At 35.0% G+C, this 23,799-nt stretch overlaps 1 protein-coding gene across 2 annotated transcripts in view; it reads right to left on the bottom strand.

Annotated features, from left to right (window-relative positions):
• Positions 1-23,799, bottom strand: part of XPOT (exportin for tRNA) — a 57,021-nt gene that overhangs the window by 9,452 nt on the left and 23,770 nt on the right. For both annotated transcript variants that reach the window (XM_006073571.4, XM_006073570.4), the window contains exons 3-21: positions 23,476-23,558; positions 21,367-21,423; positions 20,465-20,534; positions 19,561-19,779; positions 18,534-18,718; positions 18,264-18,432; positions 16,910-17,146; positions 15,766-15,804; positions 15,572-15,634; positions 14,442-14,566; positions 13,917-14,061; positions 13,640-13,759; positions 13,199-13,293; positions 12,556-12,625; positions 10,243-10,481; positions 9,042-9,327; positions 7,597-7,786; positions 1,041-1,157; positions 486-601 (exon numbers count right to left, since the gene is read on the bottom strand). In XM_006073571.4, the coding sequence (XP_006073633.1) occupies positions 486-601; positions 1,041-1,157; positions 7,597-7,786; positions 9,042-9,327; positions 10,243-10,481; positions 12,556-12,625; positions 13,199-13,293; positions 13,640-13,759; positions 13,917-14,061; positions 14,442-14,566; positions 15,572-15,634; positions 15,766-15,804; positions 16,910-17,146; positions 18,264-18,432; positions 18,534-18,718; positions 19,561-19,779; positions 20,465-20,534; positions 21,367-21,423; positions 23,476-23,558 (2,625 nt within the window). The remainder of the gene's footprint in view (positions 1-485; positions 602-1,040; positions 1,158-7,596; positions 7,787-9,041; positions 9,328-10,242; positions 10,482-12,555; positions 12,626-13,198; positions 13,294-13,639; positions 13,760-13,916; positions 14,062-14,441; positions 14,567-15,571; positions 15,635-15,765; positions 15,805-16,909; positions 17,147-18,263; positions 18,433-18,533; positions 18,719-19,560; positions 19,780-20,464; positions 20,535-21,366; positions 21,424-23,475; positions 23,559-23,799) is intronic.

Genomic DNA, 23,799 nt, shown 5'->3' with positions numbered 1-23,799 from the left:
GTCCTAGGGAAATGAGTAAAGGGCAACTGCTTGACATTAAGCATTCTAAAGATGAGATTTGGGGAAACTATTAAATGAGGAAGAGACAGTTACTCTCTTAATGATTAAGAAAAAAAAAAACAACAACATTAAGCACAAGTTTTAGGATGAAAGAAGTGGTAGAAACTAGTAACCCAACCAAGCTTTAAAGAATGCTTGCATCATGTACCCTTTCACAGTCCTAGAAAAAGTCCTGGTTGTTAAAACTGGAGGAGCTACATTTTATACAGTCAACTTTAATATCAAGATTTAGTAAGAATTCACAAAAGGTCCAAAAGGTATCATCAATGTTTTAAAAAAATTTTTTAATGAATATTCTAATTTGAAATTATTATTATTTTTTAAAGTCACTGAAATCTAATATAATCAGCCTGGCATTAAGGAAGAAATTGTGAGTTAGAATACATGAGATCTAAGAAGGTCTAAAGAGATTCCTAGGTGCTTACCAATACTGTTTGAGCATCTGCCAGATCAAAGGTTTGTTTTAAAGGTGCTAGGAAACATGCGGGGACAATGTGCTTATAAACAAAATCAGCAAATCCCACTGGTCCATCTTTACCTCCTGTTAAGAAAATTCAAATTTTTATCTTGTATAATAATGAAGTCATTTAATTTATCACCAGTGAAAATCAACTCCCAGCGCCTGTCTGTGTTAGGACTAGGATCTCATTTCATCTCTCTTGTCTTAGGAAACAGGTTGGGGAATGAAGAATTTTTTTTTTTAATTATATTTATCTTTGACTGTGCTGGGTCTTCATTGCTGCGTGGGCTTTTCTCTGTTGAGGTACAGGCTCTAGGGCACACAGGCTTCAGCAGCTGCAGCTCCTGGGCTCTTGAGCACAGGCTCAATAGTTGTGATGCACAGGCTTAGTTGCTCCAAGGCATGTGGGATCTTCCTGGATCAGGGATCAAACCTGTGTCTCCTGCACTGGCAGGCACATTCTTTTACTACTGAGACACCAGGGGAAGCCCCAAGATTTTTTTAAAAAGAATTATCTTACCCCAGAGTTCTACCAACTTGGAAAGGATAATAAAACATGTTTTCTGAGCAATGGGATCTGGATATTCGACTGCTCCTTGAATAACAGTAACCAGCACTCGTTCTACATTCTCTGCACCTGAAGAGAAAAACGGGAGTTCGATCTGAAAAAGAACTAGAAAGACAATCTGAAGTTCTGATTTCATATATAGTAACAAGACAAAAGCATTTACAGGGTTGATAAGATCCCTCAATTTTTATTATCCTGGCTCCTAAATTTCAAGTATAAAACACTGAAAAATCACTATTCCCTCATTATCCCACCCTCTGGATTTCCATATAGCAAAATTCTCTATGTGGACCCCTGTAGTCCATTTTTAATAGCTTATTGACCAGAGACAATTCAATATTCAGTTACATAACTAATTGCAGGCCACAGGCACTAAATTTCTGCAAAAATCCCCCAGACACTAATGTGTTAATTAAAAAAAAAAAGGCAAAGTGGCCAGTAAGATTCAATTGTCGGGTCAATTCTGGCAAGAAGCCATCACAGTATTATACTATGAAGGAATCAACTAATATAGCTTTAGGCAAACAAAGAACATTCTCTAGAATAAAACACATACTAGAACACACAACCAAGCCACAGTAAATATAAAAGGATAGAAATAATTTCAAGTATCTTTTCTGACCACAATGGCATGAAACTAGAGATCAACCACAGAAAGAAAAATGAAAAACAACTATGTGGAAATCAAACAACGTGGTACTAAAACACCAATGGGTCAATGAGGAAATCAAAGAAGAAAAAAGAATACCAAAGCAAGTGATAATGTAAAACTACCATACAAAAGTCTACAGGATGCAGCAAAAGCAGTCTTAAGACAGAAGTTCATAGTGATATAGGCCTTCCTCAAAAAAACAAGAAAAATCTCAAACAATGGAACCTACCACCTAAAAGAATTAGAAAAAGAACAAACGAATCCTGAAGTCAACAGAAGGAAGGAAATAAATATCAGAGAGAAGACACAGATTAAATAGATTTAAAAAAATAATAGAAAAAGGCAATAAAAGCAGGAGATGGTTTTTTGGAAGGGATAAACAAAATCAACAAACCTGTAGCCTGTCTCATCAAGAAGGAAAAGGACTCAAATAAACAAAATAAAAAATGAAAAAGAAATAACAAACAGTACTAGAGAAATTTTTTAAAAAATTATAATACTACAGTTATATGGCAACAAAATGGACAACCTAGAAGAAATGGAAAAATTTCTAGAGACATACAGCCTACCACATCTGAATCAAGAAGAAACAGGTAACTTCAACAGACTGATCATTAGAAGTGAAATAGAATCTGTCTTAAGAAAATTATAGGCTGGTATCTTTGATGAATATAGACACAAAAATCCTCAACAAAATATTAGCAAACTGAAGCCAATAACACATAAAAACACATGATCAAGTAGGATTTATTTCAGGGTCACAAGGATGGTTCAATATATGCAAATCAATGTGACATACCACCCCAAAAAAATAAAAGACAAAAACCACATGATTATCTCAGTAGATTCAGAAAAAGCATCTGGTAAAATCAACATCCCTTCATTATAAAAACTCTCACCAAAGTGAGTACAGAGGGAGTATATCTCAACATAATAAAAGCCATTTATAACAAACCCACAGTGAATGTAATACTCAATGGTGAAAAGCCAAAAACCTTCCTGCTCAATTCTGGAACAAGAGAAGAATGTTCACTCTCACCACTTCTAATCAATATAGTATTAGAAGTCTCAGCCACAGCAATTAGACAAAAAAAAGAAATAAAGGGTAGTATCCATACTGGAAGGGAGAGGTAAAACTGTCATTATAGGCAAATGACATGATATTCTATATTGAAAACCCTAAGGACTCCATAAAAAAATATATTAGAATAAATGAGTTCAGCAAGGTAGCAGGATACAAGTCTAGTATATAGAAATCTGTCACATTTCTTTAATAATATCAGGAAAAGCAAAAAACAATCACACTTGAGATTGTGTCCAAAAAAATTTAAAAAACCACAACCAATAAATAAACCTACCAAGGAGGTGAAAGATCTATATGCTGAGGACTATAAAAAATTGATAACGGAAACTGAAGATGATTCAAAGAAATGGAAAGATATCCCATGTTCTTGGTTTGGAAGAATATTGTTAGAATGGCCATACTACTCAAAGTTACCTATGGATTTAATACAATTCCTATCAAATTACCCATGGTATTTTTTAAAGAATTAGAAGAAATAATACTAAAATTTATATGGAACCATAAAAGACCCAGAATTGCCAAAGCAATCCTGAGGAAAAAGAACAAAGCTGGAGGCACACCCCTCCCAGACTTTCAACAACACTACAGAGCTATTGTAGTAAAAACAGCATGATAACGGCACAAAAACGAACATACAGATCAATGAAACAAAATAGAAGCCAGAAAAAAACACAAACACCTACAGTCAATTAATCTACAAAGGCAAGATTATATAATGGAAAAAGACAGTCTCTTTGGTAAGTTGTGTTGAGAAAGCTAGACAGCTACTTGTTAATCAGTCAAGTTAGAACATTCCCTTATGCTATACACAAAAATAAACTCAAAATGGCTTAAAGACCTAAATGTAAGATGTGACACCATCAAACTAGAAGAGAATGTTAAGTAAACATTCTCTGACATTATCACAGCAATATTTTCTTAGGTCAGTCTTCCAAAGCAAAAGAAATAAAAGCAAAAATAAATGGAACCTAAACAAACTTATCAGCATTTGCACAGCAAAGTAAATCATAAATGAAATGAGAAGACTGGAAGAAAATATTTACAAATTATGAGATTGATGAGGGCTTAAATCCAAAATATGCAAACAGTTCATAGTACTCAATAACAAAAAAATAAACAACCCCATCAAAAACTGGGCAGAAAACCTAAACAGACCTTTCTTCAAAGACAAACAGATGGCCAAGAAGCACATTAAAAAGACGTGCAACACTGCTAATTATTAGACAAATGCAAATCAAAACTACAATGAGGTTATCACCTCACAGAATGGCCATCATCAAAAAGCCTCCAAATAACAAAGGCTGGAGAGCGTATGGAGAAAAGGTAGCTCTTCTACACTGACGGTGGCAATGTACGCTGGTGCAGCCAGTATGGCGGTTCTTAGAAAACTACACGTGGAGCTACCATGTGATCCAGCAATCCCACTCCTGGCCATATACCCAGAAAAGATGAAAACTCTAATTTGAAAAGAAACGTGCACAACAATGTTCACAGCAGCACTATTTACAAAAGCCCAAACGTGGAAGCAACCTAAATGTCCACCGAAAGATGCATGGATAAACAAGATGTAGGTTATATATACAGTGGGATATACTCAGTCATCAAAAACAGTGGAATATTTCAATCTGCAGCAACATGGATGAACCTAGAGATTATCCTACTAGGTAAAGTGAGTCAGACAGAGAAAGACAAGTATTATATGATACCATTTATATGTGGAGTCTAAATCATGACACAAATGAGCTTATTTACAAAAAAGAAGCAAGACTCACAGACATAAAAAACTTATGGTTACTGAAGAGGAAGTGGGGAGGAATAAATTAGAGGTATGAGATTAACCTCTAAAGACTAGATATCGCTTTAAGAAAATTAGAGATACCAAGGGAACATTTCATGCAAAAATGGGCACAATAAAGAACAGAAATGGTATGGACCTAACAGAAGCAAAAGATATTGAGAAGAGGTGGCAAGAATACACAGGAGAACCACACAAAAAAGATCTTCATGACCCAGATAACCATGATGGTGTGATTATTGGACTAGATCCAGACATCCTGGAACACAAAGTCAAGTGAACCTTAGAAAGCATCACTAAGAACAAAGCTAGTGGAGGTGATGGAATTCCAGTTGAACTATTTCAAATCCTAAAAGATGATGCTGTAAAAGTGCTGCACTCAGTACACCAGCAAATTTGGAAAGCTCAGCAGTGGCCACAGGACTGGAAAAGGTCGGTTTTCATTCCAATCCCAAAGAAAGGCAATGCCAAAGAATGTTCAAACTACCACACAATTGCACTCATCTCATACACTAGCAAAGTAATGCTCAAAATTCTCCAAACCAGGCTTCAACAGTACGTGAACTGTGAACTTCCAGATGTTCAAGCTGGGTTTAGAAAAGGCAGAGGAATCAGAGATCAAACTACCAACATCCGTTCAATCATCAAAAAAGCAAGAGTTCCAGAAAAACATCTATTTCTGCTTTATTGATTATGCCAAAGCCTTTGACTGCGTGGACTACAACAAACTGGAAAATTCTGAAAGAGATGGGAATACCAGACCACCTGACCTGCCTCCTGAGAAATCTGTATGCAGTGGCTCAGAGGGTAAAGCATCTGCCTGCAATGTGGGAGACCCGGGTTCAATCCCTGGGTCGGGAAGATCCCCTGGAGAAGGAAATGGCAACCAACTCCAGTACTCTTGCCTGGGAAATCCCACAGACGGAGAAGCCTGGTAGGCTATAATCCATGGGGTTGCAAAGAATCAGACACAACTGAGCAACTTCACTTTCAAGAAGCAACAGTTAGAACTGGACATGGAACAACAGACTGGTTCCAAATCGGGAAAGGAGTATGTTAAGAATGTATACTGTCACCCTACTTATTTAACTTATATGCAGAGTACATCACGAGAAACACTGGGCTGGAGGAAGCACAAGCTGGAATTAAGATTGCCGGGAGAAATATCAATAACCTCAGATATGAAAATGATACCACCCTTATGGCAAAAATTGAAGAAGAACTAAAGAGCCTCTAGAGGAAAGTGAAAGAGAAGAGTGAAAAAGTTGGCTTAAAAACTCAACATTCAGAAAACTAAGATCATGGCATCTGGTCCCATTACTTCATGGCAAGTAGATGCAGAAACAACGGAAACAGTGGCTGACTATTTTTTTGGGCTCCAAAATCATGCAGATGGTAACTGCAGCCATGAAATTAAAAGACGCTTGCTCCCTGGAAGAAAAGCTATGACCAAACCTAGACAGCATATTAAAAAGCAGAGACATTACTTTGCCAACAAAGGTCTGTCTAGTCAAAGCTATGGTGTTTCCAGTAGTCATGTATGGATGTGAGAGTTGGACTATAAAGAAAGCTGAGTGCCAAAGAATTGATATTTTTGAACTGTGGTGTTGGAGAAGACTCTTGAGAGTCCCTTGGACTGCAAGGAGATCCAACCAGTCCTCTTAAAGGAAATGCATCCTGAATATTCATTGGAAGGACTGATGTTGAAGCTGAAACTCCAATACTTTGGCCACATGATGTGAAGAACTGACTCATTTGAAAAGCCCCTGATGCTGGGAAAGATTCAAGGTGGGAGGAGAAGGGGACAACAGAGGATGAGATGGTTGGATGGCATCATTGACTCAATGAACATGAGTATGAGCAAGCTCCAGGAGTTGGTGATGGACAGGGAAGCCTGGCCATGATGCAGTCCATAGGGTCGCAGATAGTCAGACACTACTGAGCAACTGAACTGAACTGATGAGATTAACAGATATACGTTACTATGTATGAAATAGATAACCAACAAGGACCTACTATATAGAATAAGAAAGAAACTAGATTCAGTATCTTATAATAACCTATAATGGAAAATAATCTGAAAAAGGATATGTATATAACTGAATCACTTGGCTGTATATCTGAAGCTAACACATTGCTAGTCAACTTAAAAAAAAAAAAGAAAAAGGAACACTGGTTTAAGAAAACAGGAACTGAATACAAATTAATTTTAAGGGTGCTGAAGTGAAAGTGATCGCCACTCTGATAATAATGAACTGTCATCCTTGTGGCCAACATACAACTACTTCAAAAGTTCAGTGTTTGTTTATAATAGCCAGGACATGGAAGCAACCTGGATGTCCATCAGCAGACGAATGGATAAGAAAGCCGTGGTACATATACACAATGGAGTATTACTCAGCCATTAAAAAGAATATATTTGAATGAGTTCTAATGAGGTGGATGAAACTGGAGCCTATTATACAGAGTGAAGTAAGCCAGAAAGAAAAACACCAATACGGTATAGTAACTCACATGTATGGAATTTAGAAAGATGGTAATGATAACCCTGTATGCGAGACAGCAAAAGAGACACAGATGTATAGAACAGTCTTTTGGACTCTGTGGGAGAGGGCGAGGGTGGGATGATTTGGGAGAATGGCATTGAAATATGTATAATATTGTATAAGAAATGAATCGCCAGTCCAGGCTCAATGCAGGATACAGGATGCTTGGGGCTGGTGCACTGGGATGACCCAGAGGGATGGTACAGGGAGGGAGCAGGGAGTGGGTTCAGGATGGGGAGCACGTGTACACCCTTGGCGGATTCATGTTGATGTATAGCAAAACCAATACAATATTGTAAAGTAAAAAAATAAATAAATAAAATAAAATCTTAAAAAAAAAAAGTTCAGTGTTTACTTCAACTAGCTCTTGGGCATACAGATACAGAACTGTGACAAATAATAGACAATTTAGGCACTGCATGCATCCCCACCTTGATTTGCTATGACTTCACTCATTCCACTGCCTGTGACTGTTTGCAGGAAAGCAAAGTAACTCCTTCGCAACATCTGCTTCTCTAAAGCAGCAGATTGGTCATTTTCTTCTGCTGGTCGGAGCAAAACTTCAAAAATTGCATGAAGAAGAGGCATGAACATTTGTTGTAAAAATGGGGATACCTGTATCTGAAGAGAGGAAACAACTATTACTATCTGAGAAATAAGAAAATTACTAATTTAAAATTTAGGAAAAACATGTTTTACATAAAGCCTTTTTCCAGAATTTCTGTATTTAGGATACATATTTATATAATTCAGCTAGCAAATATCAATATTAAGACAAAAATCTATATAGCATATACAGTATTGAAAGCCTCAAAAATCATTAAGTTCAAACCATTTCCTACAATTCAAGATTAAGGTTCAAGTAACATGGAATCAAACATATTCCACAAACAAATATTGTCATGGAATATTGTCAAATTTAAATTCTCAATAAATGAATTCTACTGCTAAATTAGGACTTCCCTGATAGCTCAGTTGGTGAAGAATCCACCTCCAATGCAGGAGACCCCGGTTTGATTCCTGGGTTGGGAAGATCCGCTGGAGAAGGGATAGGCTACCCACTCCAGTATTCTTAGGCTTCCCTTGTGGGGGCTCAGCTGGTAAAGACTCCGCCTGCAATGCGCAAGACCTGGGTTCTCTCCCTGGGTTGGGAAGATCCCCTGGAGAAGGGAAAGGCTACCCACTCCAGTATTCTGGCCTAGAGAATTCCATGGGTAGCAAAGAGTCAGACACGACTGAGTGATTTTCACTTTCACTGCTAAATTAAAAAAGAATTTATACAATTGAACTCTGTGAAGGCTTTACATGGCCTTAAGCAAATTCCTTAACTTCTCAGTTAAGTGTCTCAGTTTCTTCATCTATAAAAGAACAATACTTAACTTCCAGGGTTGTTACAAAATTCAAATGAATGTATAAGAAAATGCTCAGGACAGATTTTGAACATAGAAAACACTATGTTAAGTGTTAGCCACATTTCATTAGCCAGCTTATGCTTTGCTTAAATTTCCTTATACATAAAACTGACATTGAATTACTTTTAAACTACTTGGATACCCAAATTACAGTGCTTTTAACTTATTTGTTAGACATTTAGTATCCAATGCTGTTTCATTTGCTTTTCTAAAACACCAAACTAATAGTATTCTTCTGCGGCATAGAACAGAAAAGATCTATTCTTATTAAATATCTATTGATCAGGCCCTGAGTGTCAGGGAGTATTGTAGACATTGGGATGATAAAAATATGTATGATCCATGCCCTCAGATAACTCATACTTAAAAAAAAAGTCAAATGCTAAAATATATCTAAAGAGAAATACAAAAGTCAGGAGATCTTAAAGTCAGGAAATTCTCTGACCTCAGAAGGTGTATGGTACCTTAAATTTGGCTGTAATCTGGTTGATAAGAGGAATGAATTCCTGGAGGTCTTTTGCTTCACAATCTTTGAGCATGTGTTCTGAAGCAGATGGAATGAAGGGAAGGACTTCTTCCTCTAGGCAAATAATCATGCGATGAAGGAAAGTGCGGACTCCACTCCTGAGAATATCTTTTTGTAAGGGACAACTGAGAGCTGGCAAGAATGTCTGTAAGCAGTCCAGGTAAACTTCGGAACAGCCACATTGCTTCACAGTCTGCTTGTTGCTGAAAGCTTTGCTGGTTCGACTACAGAAACAATGATCAGGTAACTGGTTTTAAGTTTATTCTTCAAGTGGTTTATGGAGTAATAAACAACAATGCACAACAAATTATAAAACTGACAAAACAAAGCAGCCAATTCTTTATTTTCCATGTCACAGTTATGTCCACTTTCAGTTAATGGTTGCTTCCAGTTACCATTCCAGAAAGGGCCCAAGTTAAATGAATGAAATGTAATTGATACAATCTCTCAAATGTGAGCCCACCTAAATATTTTGCTAAAATCCTGCTGACAATATATGCAGTAAAGAGGAAAAAATATATATTTACTATGAATAGGCTATACTACACAAACTGTAAACCACCAATTTACATTAGAAAACAATCTTAGAATTGAGTTATTTATACAATATCTCTAACATAAGCTTTTGCATGGAAGTCTTCTATAGAGCAATTTCTCTAAGTGCTTCTAATTAAAAATCACAGTAACTTTCATACTGTTATTCTTTACCAATAAAGAAGTATGTGTAGAGACAGAAACAACAGCTTGGGTGGTTGGGACACAATGCAACAACTAATAAGAAGCCTCAGCACCTTCTCTTTAAGATTCCATAACAGATCCCTTGATGTCATTGGTATATATACTTAAGCAAATCTCCTTAAATACATTATCAACTTAAACCAGAGAAATCAGAGAAGTTAAGGATTTAAAAAGATGTCAAGTCAGAAATCCAGAATGTTATGAGATCTATTCCCTTCTTCAGCTAAATCTCCTAATTTAATGAATTTAGAAAAGAAATGTTTACACAATTCTCTGGACAATCCAGTTTCGGAAACATGACACACATGCCCAATTCTAGAAAAATCTAAGTAAATGATTCTGTATATACTGAGAAAATCACTTCGCCAATTTAAATGCCAATTTTCACCAATCACACTCACCTAGCAAATCCAACAGCATGGTTGAGACAGTCTGCTAGAGATGCCTGTCTTTCTTCGTCCTGTGCCAGCATCAATTTTTCCAACAGAATTTTAAACTTCTCCATGAGTGGAGTCAACAGATTCCTCATTAATGCCTGCTTCCGCTCTGCTGGATACTCACTATTAACAATTAGCACTCCAGCTGTCTCATAGATAAATAATTGATCGTCGCTGCTCAACAAAGACTGGTAACCATTCTCCTAAAATGAAATTTAGTCTTATTTAAGTTTTTCTTTGTTCAGTTCCTCCCATTTAAAAGTAAAAGAGGGAGAGAAGATGCAATCTATCACATCAACTCATTAATAAAAAGAAGATTGAGTACTTGTAAATAAACTGAATTAGAGGTCAAAAGATGAGGGGTCTATTGAGACGACTTCATAAATGGTCGTGTAATGTAATAGTTTTCTAACTTGTTTTACTTTTATAAAATTTATCTGTTATTAGGAGGCTAAAAATCAGTTATATAAAGTGCTTTGAAGGTTAAGACAAATGCCACACAGATTAATATTTTAGTGTTTAAGATTTAAATAACAACAAATGCCATGTAATAAACACATACACAAGTTGTTACTTTTGCACGTTTGAAAATAAGACTGGAAATAAAAAGAAAAGATCTTATTCAAGTGTAAGCAAACATCCATCCATACATTGACCCATTTTACTGCTGCTGCTGCTGCTGCTAAGTCGCTTCAGTCGTGTCCGACTCTATGCGACCCCATAGACGGCAGCCCACCAGGCTCCCCCGTCCCTGGGATTCTCCAGGCAAGAACACTGGAGTGGGTTGCCGTTTCCTTCTCCAATGCATAAAAGTGAAAAGTGAAAGTGAAGTCGCTCAGTTGTGTCCGACTTTTAGCGACCCCATGGACTGCAGCCTACCAGGCTCCTCCATCCATGGGATTTTCCAGGCAAGAGTACTGGAGTGGGTTGCCCTTGCCTTCTCCCAGTAAGTTTTATTATTTTTCACATTTATGCAATCTGAGAGGACAGGGGGAAGGGGAAAATATCAGAGGCCCTTCTACGTCTAACACCAGAACTCCCTGTTAAGAAATTATTTACAAGCCTAGTCTTAAAACAGATAAATTGTGTGGAGGCCTTATTATGTATTTATATATATATAATATATACATATATGTAAAATTTCCAATATCCATAAATATGGCATGGCTAAATATGGCTCTGTGAAAATCTTTTAATATAGATTTCTTTAGTATGTAGGCAAATTTAACCATATAATTCATTAGTAACCTTTCATGCAATGAAATATGTATATATTATATATATGTGTGTGTGTGTATATATATACATAAAAGAATCTTTTATCTTTTAAAAGAGAACGTCCTTATTTAGAAGTAACTAAAACACTTATTAAGTAACACTAGGACCAATCACTGCTCTAGGAGTTGAGATCATAAAGTTAAAGTTGCTAGATAAATACACAGTATTTATACCCCTACTAAGCAGTCAATATTCAGTAAAACCACTGTGAATCAAGTCTTTTTACACACTAAAAAAAGGTTACAGGTATAGTACAAGTTCTTGTTTCCATGTGCAATGAGAAAAGAAAAAATTTCCAATATCCATAAATATGGCATGGCTAAATACAGCTCTGTGAAAAAATCTTTTAATATAGATTTCTTTAGTATGTAGGCAAATTTAACCATATAATTCATTAGTAACCTTTCACACAATGAAATTAACCCATATACTTATTTTAAAAAAGAAAATATTTTATGTTTAACATTTTTCAAGTGTGGCTCCATTAATAACTCTCACCAAAATGAAAAAAAAAAAGTCAATGTCAGTAGTTTGCTGAGATTGCCAGTATTTTACACAAAAACAGATATCAAAATGTGCTTACAAGGTATCTTTTAAAGATTACTTAAATCTTTCTAGTGAAATAAATAACTGAGATATTCAGATCAAGCAGTGTTTAAATTCTTTTTACCTCAAGCCAGAAGTTTAACAATAAAATTTCAGTCTACTATAAGTTACTGAGAATGGCTCGTGTGATCACAGTACTAAACAGAAGAATTTTGAAACTGAATATTCCTTCTCCAAAAAATACTTCACTGGCATTTAATAGTACAGAGAGCAGACCATATCTCACACTGCTAAATCTTATCAGTCAAATTTTGATTCCCTTCTATTTCTTTTTTCCTCTTTTATTTCTAATACTATGTTTGTTTACTATATATCTCAACAGAGTTTTAGTAAATAGATCTAAGCCCTACATGCCCCCCACCCCAACTTTCATTTAGAAAGAAAGATACTTACAGGTGGAGAAAGCTCTAATAAATCTTGTATTCTATTCAGAATATCCTCAATGAAAGGATTCATTTGTTTACTGAATAAAGGCAAAAAGGAAACCACAATTACAGAAATAATAGTGCTTGGAGAAGTGCTGAAATATCAAATTCCTCTTTAAGGCAGAACTAAAAAAAACGTTCAGTTCTAAGGTAGTCACATGTCACCATTCAGACTAGCTATAATTTTTTTTAAATTACAATATTATAACCTAAGAAAAAGTAGCTTTCATACCTAAAAAAATGGTACTAGCAAAAAACAATATGACAGATTAAGTTAAAAACGTATTTCCAAGGAATATCATCTTTAGAATTTCAAAGAAACCATATAGTTTTACTATCTACAGCAATAAAACTGTAAAATAACTAATGCCATTAGTAATGACAAGTGTTACATATAAAAATATTCAAACAAATCAGTTTAATAATGAACAAAGTACCTGGCTAAAGAGAAAGAAAAGAAATCTTAGCACAATACAAAAAGGAACATTTTTTTTAAAAGCCTAAGAACAGAAAGAACTAAATCTACCAGAGGCTCTTAGATAATAAGCTACATCTTACTTAACAATCTTAAAAATAAGAATTAAACATAACAGCCAAAATGTTTTACTTACTTAAGAGATTTAACAAATCTGGAGAATAGGTAAGCGGTTCTGCTCCGGACTTTAGCACTAGAGTGCCGCAGACCCCTGTGATCTAAGAAAGCCATCTAAAGAAAGAGAGACACTTTTACTATTTCTGTACTTATTCAACGTCTTTTATTGCTAATGTCATGACATGTTTTTGTTCATATCGAATTTTACTTTTTAGCTCTGGAAGAGAGGAACCAGGTACACGCAAGTGAGCCTATGCTACACATAAATAGGTCCTTGAATATTTGTTTTAAATAACTGACTAGACACAAACTCCATTTTAAAGAAATGGAGGAGTTTTAGCATGTTCGGGAGTTTTTGAGAGCTCTGGAAAAAAGTGATAAAAGAAAGAAAGAATACTATCTGTTCATTAGCTGAAACATATGGAAAATAACAAAAGCTGAGTGTAAAGTGTATACTTACTAGTACACATGGAATGTGCTGAGGTTCAACTGTGAAAAACTTTTCATATCTAACAACAGTTTCGAAGAACTCCAATGTCACAGATGTATGCTGATAGGAGCTAACTCCTGATGTTACCAGCTAGAGCAGGAAAAAGTTAAGAAATCTGTCTTCATTTACTGCAACATCAAAATGTCCCTGTAATAATGTATATTAAACTCTAACAATTAAGAAACTCACATTAGCTTATATGAAAACAGAAAATTAGGTTCAGAATAAGTTGTATTAGTATACTTACAGTTCGCATCATATCCTGCAAAGCACTAGCTTTTGAAACATCACCTGAGAAGTGAGCACCATGAGATACTGGAAGAGCTTCTGCCAACATATACAACAATCTTATTGCCACTTCAACTTCCATAAACCGTGTAGTCTGCCAATTCCTACCAAGGTATAACACATCACTGAGATCTGAATACAAACCCTCTGTACAACTAGTGATGCACCAGATAAAAAGACACCAACAAAATCCTCTTTAATTATTAAAAAGTCACAGCAATTGTTAATTCTGCCAGGGAACATAATTCATATCACAGAAGTATAAATAACCAATGTAATCCATTTTATTGTTTATGTTCTGAAGAGCAGCATTTCCCCCTCAAGGATCAAGATAAATTAAGGAGTCAAGTGCATTGTTTTGGAGATACACATAAGATCTTAGTAAGTAACATAAACAAGTAAGTCATGTGACTCACTTATGGTAGGCCACCATCAGGGAGAAGAGGAAAGAGGTGACTTGTTAGAAAGAGACGAACAAACTTACTGCAGTGTAGAACTGAACACTCTGCGAACAGAAGCCAGCAGTAACTCTGGTGAAACTTGAGCAAGCCTGTCCAACAATAACTTCAGTTGTTTTCTATATTCTACAAACATGGCTTCATCTTCACCCTATGGTATTTTAAAAATTCCATTAAGAAACTTAAAAGACCTTAAGACACATAAAATTGTCAGTTCTCATTAGTTTTTTATATTTAAAAATTTAATACACTTTTATTTTTTCATAAATATTTATGTAGGAAAATGCAGTAGTCTTTCCCCTCCTGCTCACAAATAATTATTTCCCAGACCTAGACTATGAAAGCCTAGAGCCAGAAACAGCACAGGGAGGAGGTTAAAATCAAGAGTCATTATAACAGAAGAGAGTGACTGAGGGATGATTAGGCAAACACCAGATAATGGAAGGCTTGGAAAACAAAAGCAAAAGTCTAAGCCACGATGGGTTCACATAGGGCTTTATGAGAACCTTAGCACCTTATGTATACTCTTTGTATCTTACTGTCTACTCTAAGAACTGTAATACTATCACATGATTAACGATACTATATGTAATGAACCTGGCACTTTGCAAGTGCACAGTGTGTTGGTGATCATCACCAGTATCCTCGTGTAGTTCAAAGTTTCTGATGTCTGAAGTGGGTAACAGAACATTACTGAGTTGCCAGAAAGCACTCATGACACTTGTGACTGATGGAAAGCTGACTCAGACAACCCTGGAGAGGACTTTAACCAGAACAAATCCAGAGACGGTGAAGTGCCTCATTCCCACTCTCCCATAGACAATTACAATCTGAGGTCCACCAATTGGGCCTCAATTCCTCTCTTATTAAATATAAAGTGAAATATGATCACGAACAATACTGTCAATGTTTTACAAAGTTCAATGCTACAAAGTGTCCTTAAAAGGGTCATTTTAAAGAATTAGAGGACAAAATACAAAAACATGAAGAATTATGAAGTTTCCATTAATCTAAGAAGTCATCAATATAAACAAGACTAATTTTTAAAACACTTCTTGTCTTAAAGGACTCTAAGATACTCAAAACTTCAAATACTAATCTGATGTGGGTACATAATAAAATTAAAACTGTTTTCTCCTCAATCCAAAATTCTTACCTCATTTTCAAAATTATATTCTTCATCATAGGTTAATTTTTTCATAACGGCCAACATGATTGTCTAAAATTAAGAATAAAGTATCTTTTGTCAGTCTCTAAATTCATGTAATTTTAAGTTAGGCTGTATTTCAAGGCAGACTGCAGATACAGAGTCTACTATTGGTTTAAAAGAAGTAAAAAGAAGTCAGTTACCTCTACGTTAGCTTTTTGTCGATCTGAAAGCACTGTAAGCTGTTGAAAAGAAAGCAATCATTTATTAGGTTTCCTAAAGTAATACTTGCTTATCAAAATATTTTTCTAATCAGTTAGTATCTTTTCAAACATGCACATAGCTTTTCTGCAGGGCAGTTTGATAGTACCTTTCTATATGTGAAATGTACCTAATCTAAAATCTATCAATTTCATTTCTAGTAAGTAACTTGGTGTACAGGCAAAAACATGTAGATAAACTTGATTTTTAAAGATACTTATAAATGTACTCAGCAAAGCAGCAGATTACAGAAAGCAAAGTATGTCTCACCTTGTTTTTAATTAAGTAAGGCCATAAAAGCCTAGAAATCCACTATGAGATACAGTGGGATTACCAATAGTGATTTTAACTTTCTTCATACCTTTTCACATTGCCTAAAATTTCTTAAAGTATGCATGCAGAAACATGTTATAACAGAAGCTAAACTCAGTTTGGAAAAATATTATCTTAAGCTTGACTCAATTCAACTAAATTAATGTAAATAAAGTAGGCATAGCTCTCACCTAATGTCATAATGAAAAGTTATTAATTCTTTAAGGCTACATGTATAATATATGAGATTCATACCTTCTACGTTTTAAGTTCTATTATTGGCAGCAACTCTCTAGGGGGAAATTTTTAATTATAAAAAAACTTCATAAGAAATGATGCATATGTAATTAAAAAAATAAACTATCTTTAACAAAATTTCTACTGTATTTAAAAACAAACACATGGGACTTCCCTGGCAGTCCAGTTAAGATTCTATGCTCCCAAGGCAGGGGTACAGGTTCAGTCCCCAGTCAGGGAACTAAGATGCCACATGATACAAGGCCAAAAAGAAATAAACACAGATTAAAAATAAAAGAAACAACCTAAACCTATAACTAATTCTGAAGCTTTTTAGTCTAGTGAATTTTAGAACCTGGCCATTTATGTTTTCCAGCTAAGAAGTTCAAAGGAAAGAAAAAAGATGAAAATATACTCATAATTAACAGTAAATATCATTAGAGTAGAACTGAGTATCTTATTTTCATTTTCTTGTATTTTCCAATTCTCTATGGCTTTTCTATATTATCTACAACAAAGATTAACATAAGGACTTACCTGTTTCAAAATATGAAGATAATCGTAACAAAATCCAATAATGTTAGAAGAGATGTCATCATCCTCATGAATTAGGAGCTGCAACATCAGCGCCACCTTTGTTTCAATAGCTTGCAGTGCCTCCTGAGCATTCTTGATATCCCCATTTTTAATTAATTTTGTCCAGCTAACTATCAATGACTGTCCCATTCCATTGACCAGTTTAGAAAACCTGGCCAGGAAGTCAACATCTTCCTCCTACAAACAATACGGATCTCAATTTAAAACCAACTACCTGAGAGGAAAAACTCTAAATTTCAGAATGGATCAAGTGCCAATTATAGGAGTCAATTTTAAACTAACATTAGACATTAACAATACTACCATTTTGACTGGGAAGTTTTAAGAGTCTGAATTCTACTGTTATTATCCACTAACTCTCAAAATAACTATCTTTAATGATTATAGTCATGTAGACATTGCCAAATTATAAAAGTTTAAAAAAAGAGATCTGTGGTTTCAAAACCTTCTCTCTAAACTGATGAATTTAGTAAATACCTTCTAATAAAGTTAATGCTGCCATATTATGCTTTGTGCAACAATTTACAACAGTCCTTTCTGACACTATTTAATTTGAAACTCAACTACACCACAAAGAAATAAAACTGCTATTAAAATAACCTGCCTAAAGTTAATTAGCATTAGTGTTAGAACTTAAGATCAGGTTAATTTTCATTAATTATCCTTATGATGTTCTCCTACAGAAAGATTTTTTAGCTTCACCATTTTAAGTTTTTTAATAAGACCATTATTAGCAGTGTAACTGGCTACACTTTGTCAGTTAGGAAAATACCAGAGGTATACTCCTGATATATCAACAATACAAAGACTTCTTAGTAATTCTTTACCACTGTCACAAGTAAAATTAAAAGTAAAAACCTTCAAATTCAATTTCTAAATTATTAATTTACCACACTCACTTGAGCCCTAATTCTGCTGAAGCTAAACTCTAATAGATCAAATGAATATGATGAAAATATAACATTTATAATGGAGTCTAGGTCAAAATGCACTGCCATGCTTCGTAAAGTGTGGTCCATGAAGAGCTGTATCACAGCATCACCTGAGAGGCTATTAGAAAGCACAAAAGTAAGTACTATCCCAGATCTTCAAGTTTAAGTCTGACATAATCCACGGTCAAGGAAAATGTTACACATGACATTACGGCTTTCTGGACAGTGTTTCACTATTATAAGCCCAAGGAAGTTTCTAACGCTTAAAAACATAAATAAAGAAAAAGGAAAGTATATTTAAATTACTGCCTATCCTAGTTTGTTCTAACAATTTTCAAAACATTATACATAAATTTACTGACCCGGTCAATGCTGAAAAATCCAGCAGACTGTAACACTTGACATAAAGATTCTACCAGTTTCATTTTATCAACAGGATCCATTCCTTTATTTACAATTTCAAATAAACAATCACAGGCTTCTTCCCGTAGAACTTCTATTGACATATGACCTAGCAGCATATTTATAAACCTGGCAATGGAGAAACAAAAATTCTTACAATATTTTCAAATTCATGAGTTTTACACACTATATTCTGCAGGTTTCTATTCTTAAAATACAGATTTACTTACCTATCATTGGCTATAAGGGATAAATCTATCCAAGAGACATAAGCCCCAACTACTTCAAGGCACTGGCATGTCACTTCTGAATTGGTATACTGATAATTTTGTAGGATTTGGTACCATGATTCCACCAGGTTTGGAATGCACTGTTCCCTCATGGTATCCTTTATGAGAGTATTCCTACGAGCCTCCTAAAAAAAAAAAAAATACCCTATGTACAATCAGATTACCTCCCAAGCTAATGTTTGATATCCGTATAATAGTAGCACATAGTAATTTCCTCAACACTACATTCCCGACTTGTTAACACATTCCCTGCCGGTACTTCCTATTTATCTGCCCTAAAATCATAACCTGTGATTCTAATTCTTCCTTCCATTTTACTTAGACATAATTTATTAAACACAAACTATAAAAAAAACTGCTTAGAAATTTTAACCGTGAGATAAAAGTTATTTCTCAGTATTATACAATTTAAGAGAACAGCAATAATGTAAACAATATTCTTTATAGATGTCATATTTAACACACAATAACCTTAAATTGTCAGACACATTTGAATTAAGCTATTTCCATTGTGTTCTTTAAGAAAAAGGAGAAAGTTATATTGGGTAATAAAGAAATAGAGAAAGACTAAGGTCATGGCCTATGTGACTAACTGAGAATACAGAAGAACCCAGCACTGGTACATAGCAAGGCTTTTTCCTCAGTCAGCAACTATAAAAGTAATATTAAATATAGGCCACATTTCTCTACAAATTCATAGGAAAAAAATCGATTTGTTTATTCCACTAGAGGAAGTTCCTGTCTGGTTAAAAAAAAAGCTAAATGCTCTAATTTCACCCTATACCTGGGGAAAAAAAACCCCAATTTAAGTTCCTTTGTAAAACAAAATTCAAAATGTTGAGCAAATTTATAAGTATTCCTAATAAAGTTTTATCAAAAACAAAAATTCCTTCTTGTTCCTTTTATTATGTACCCATTATCTCTTGCAGTATCTAAATTAAAAACTTATTAATAAGATGTTACTTGCCTCTGAGGTGTGAACCACATCACGATCCACCAACTCTGAATCAATAGCCATGAGAATTCGGAGGTACAGATCTACTCCCCTTGGATTTAGGTCCACTACTGAGAGAATGTCAAAAAAAAACTTGGGCCATTTAGTGAGATACTCTGTAACAAAAAGCAAGGCGAAGACTTGGGCAGCTTTATTTCGTATGAAGGTCTTCTCTGGTTGGGGATTCAGCATCTGACAAACAGAGATACAGTTCATAAAATTAAATGCAAATGGAAAAGACTCAAACAGTGTTCTCCTATTTATCATTAACAGGCAAAATCCCACTAAACTGCACCATGATCTACAACAGCTGTGCAGCAAATATGCTTGAGAATTACCAAAGTATTAAAGTTTCATGGGCAGAGTTTTAGTAGTTTCTATAACCTTTTCTAAGAAGAAAGCAAATTCAATGATTTTTCTTCTAGCTGCTTGCTCTGTAAGATAAATAAATATTCTAGCTACACAACTGCTTTAATATGTTAAGATTAGCTAAAATTAGTGAAAAAAAAAAATACTGTGAATAAAGAACTCTATTGGCTCCTTTAAAAAGGGCTCTTTGTGAAGAATCTGTTCCAGGAGGGCTCACCTTAAGTGTGAAAGTTGACTTTTGTCTAGTAGTTAAAATTATATTTTAAAACCAAAAGTTTCCACCATGTGTCATAGAAAGAATGACAGCTTCAATTACTGATATAATTTCAAGTTACTGCTAAGTTTTTATCACTTGTTATCTTCAAAGCCAGCACTTTCTAAAAAAGCTACATGATCAAATGGAGGATAAATGAGTGACATTTTTGAGGTGAAGTTGCAAACTCTTCCAAAAATAAAAACTGAAATATCTGGCAATTTGAGGTATTGAATGTAAAAGCTACTATTTTACCTGAGCTTGAAGCCAAGATACGAGCGTCTCCCTAATTAGTTGTTGTTGAACAGTAGTTAGTTCTGAATATCTGTTCAAAATACATAAGAAAAACAATAATGGTAATATTTAGTGTATGTGGTTTTTAAAAAGTAATGGCCTCTTATATTTGAAATAGAAAATTTGTATAGCAATCACCTAAAATTCCCTATGATAAATTGGTAATAATTCTCATTACCACTTTAAAGACAGGGGTGGGAGTGGCTGGAGGGGTATCAAAATTTATCTTATCAAGTTTTATCTGCGGTCCAGTTTATGCTAAAACAAAATGGCAGCTACACAATTTTTCAAATGAAAATAATGGTCTCAAGGCTATGGTCTCAGGTCTGTGATTTACAGAATAAATTAGGAGGCAAACTAAGGATCCCTGGGGCAGCAATTCACTGTTTCTGCTTAAATTAGGCAGGGGTTTTTGGAAAAGTCAATGGCAACCCACTCCAGTGTTTCTGCCTGGGAAATCCCGTGGGCAGAGGAGCCTGGCGGGCTAAAGTCCACGCTGTCGCAAAGAGCTGGACACGACTGAGTGACTAAACAACAAGGCAGGGGTTCTAAATGCAAGTGCCCATACTGCCACTCAATTTAACAGAGAGTGGTCATGCAGTGATACAGGCGTGGTGTTGCCGTATCTTTTCATTCTTTCCCAGAGAAACTGGAATTTAACTTTTCCCTGTGTACTGACTCGATTCTTTTATGTAGCCAATGAATTTGGCATTTTTAAAACACCTTGGGATAAATCAAAACATCTCAAAGCTGGATGTGACACATATTGTCAATTTACAGCCTATGTTATGATGTCCCCAAAGAAGGAAAAACTAATTTCAAAATTAGCCTCTCCCCACAAATCTCAGTGAGAAAAGCCGTACTTGTATTTAACTTGATGTTCCAGTACTTGGAAGCAGAAAAACTTAATATGATCATCACTGAAAAAGAAAAAAAAAGAAAAATTAGATAAGGAGAATATGAATTGGGGAAAACAAATCAAAGGTAAATAATAATGAGTAACTCAGTTGAAAGTGTCTCAAACCAGACCTTTGGCTTATTGCTCTCAAGTGTTACATTCACATCCATTTGTAAGCTAAGAGAACTTTATATAATATTCAACGGAAATCTGACAAACAGAATAATCCCAAATTGAGATTCACTTTAAATACATACAGTCCTCTGCAAACAGAGAGCACTCCCCCCAATTCTAGATGTTAGGATTCCCAAAGCAATTCTTACATTTTATAACAGAAAGGACAGATGTAAAACGACAAATGGTAGAACAGCCAGAGGCTGAGTCAAGTCAGAGACGGTCACCAAAGTCATACTTAAACAAGAGAAGTCTCCTAGACTGGCAGTCCAGCCCCGAAATGCACAGAAAACCAGGTTACAAATATATTGCCTTAGGGATTCCCTGGTGGTCCAGCGGATAGGAGTCTACACTTCCACTGTATGGGGTACGGGTTTAGTCTCTGGTTGGGAAATTCAGATTCTGCATACTGCATGGCGAGGCTTACATTTAAAGAAAAAAAAAAAGAAAGTAAAAACAAATATATGACCTTAAAAAGGGGTGGGGGGAGTAAAAATCAATATCCATCCACTGTCTACTTCTAACTGTCTCCCTAGGAGTGACAACACAGATACAGTGGGCTAGCTACAAGCTCTGACCAAGTCCCTTTAATGAACAACAATGTTCTTTTTAGACAGTTGGCTTGAGTCAGGCATAGTCAAGGAACAATCTTTCATATACAAAGCTAACTATAGTCAATGTAAGAATAGAGGTATTGTCTTCATTCTGATTACATCCCTTAACCCCTCCACCAAAAAAAATTCACACTTAAGAAAATAAAACCTCATTTTTAAAAGTTTTTTTAAAAGTTACATTTAATTAGCATCTTTTCTAAGACCTTAGGGTTTCTATTCTTGTCATGGATTGCACTGAAGCTTAAATTATATAAGAATGAAATTTTTCACTCAAAATATAAACTACAGGGAGGCCTTAATTAAAAGCCAGCCTTCATTTACTCTAAGACATATAGATGTTCTTCAAAATTAACTTTCACTAAACTGGAACACTTGCTTTCAGCTATAAAATGTAGTGACTGATACTCCCAGCATGCAAGAAATCTAGGTAGGAATTCTCACTGACCCCTAGAAACTTATTTATACTCCTACTAGCAGAGTTGTTTGTTTACAACTAGTCAGTGTGCTTCCCCCAGTCTCACTAGGTGCACTGTACTTCTTCTACATTTAAGTAACTTAACTAACTACTATATAAAATAATGCAGTGAGTATGATGAGTTTCTATTTTTGTAAAAATTAAGTTGAATGCTTTAGAAAGAGTTCATAGAAAGTCACATTGCATGGGAGAAAAAAACCTTGTACATGTGTATTGTGCGCCAGATAACCAGAAGACTTGGAGATGTGGGAACAAATAAATAAAAGGTTTAGAAAGCCACATTCACTGTTCCTCAATCCACTACAAGGACCCAAAACAGAAATTGGAGAGGATCAATTATGGGGGAATCAATATTTTCAACATTAAGAATCACAAAGTGATTGTGGCACATACACAAAGAAAAATTGTTGGTCCAACATCAAAAGATTAGTAACTGAATGTTTATGCACTTAAATTAAAAATTAAGCCAGATAATTTCTGATTACCTTCTTTACCAAGTTTTTAGAAAACCAACCATCCTTCCTCATCATAAGAAAATACAGAAATTTCTACTGTACTAGATGCCAGCTGGAATCTGCTATCAGGTACTCAGAATAAGGCAAAGAAAGGATAGTTTTAATAAAAAGTGAATTCAGAATTGGCCAAAATTTTTAGTTTACTATTTTCCTCATTCTACATGGAATAGTTTTTTAAAACTAAGTCATAAAATGTTTTTATGAAAGCCTTTTTCAAACAGATAAATAAAACAATCCTGCCAAGTTCATAAAAATTTAAAGTCTTTTACAAGTTATGCAAATTTTGCTTTAATTACCTGTATGTCCTCTGAGCGAGAGCTTCTGCACACACCTGCCAGGCATCTGGGGAAATCTTTAACTGTTCAAAATAGGCCAAGGCCTGTATAATTGCAAAGCAGAATATGCATTTGGAATAGTCAATCTCAATTCTCTGCCAATACTCAACAAAGTTTACTGAGAGTAGCAAACCAACTACAGTGACTAAAAATAACAGCTAAACATTGAAATCAGGCTTCTGAGTAGGTGCAACTGAATGATTATTCCTAGGAAAAAGGTTACGTAAAAAACAAATTCCATCAGTTGGATACTTCTAACTTGTTTCCTTATGGGAAAGGAAACAA

The sequence above is a fragment of the Bubalus bubalis genome, chromosome 4 (assembly GCF_019923935.1).
Source record: "Bubalus bubalis isolate 160015118507 breed Murrah chromosome 4, NDDB_SH_1, whole genome shotgun sequence".
NCBI classification, from domain to species: domain Eukaryota; kingdom Metazoa; phylum Chordata; class Mammalia; order Artiodactyla; family Bovidae; genus Bubalus; species Bubalus bubalis.
This window is presented reverse-complemented; position numbering and strand designations above follow the sequence as displayed.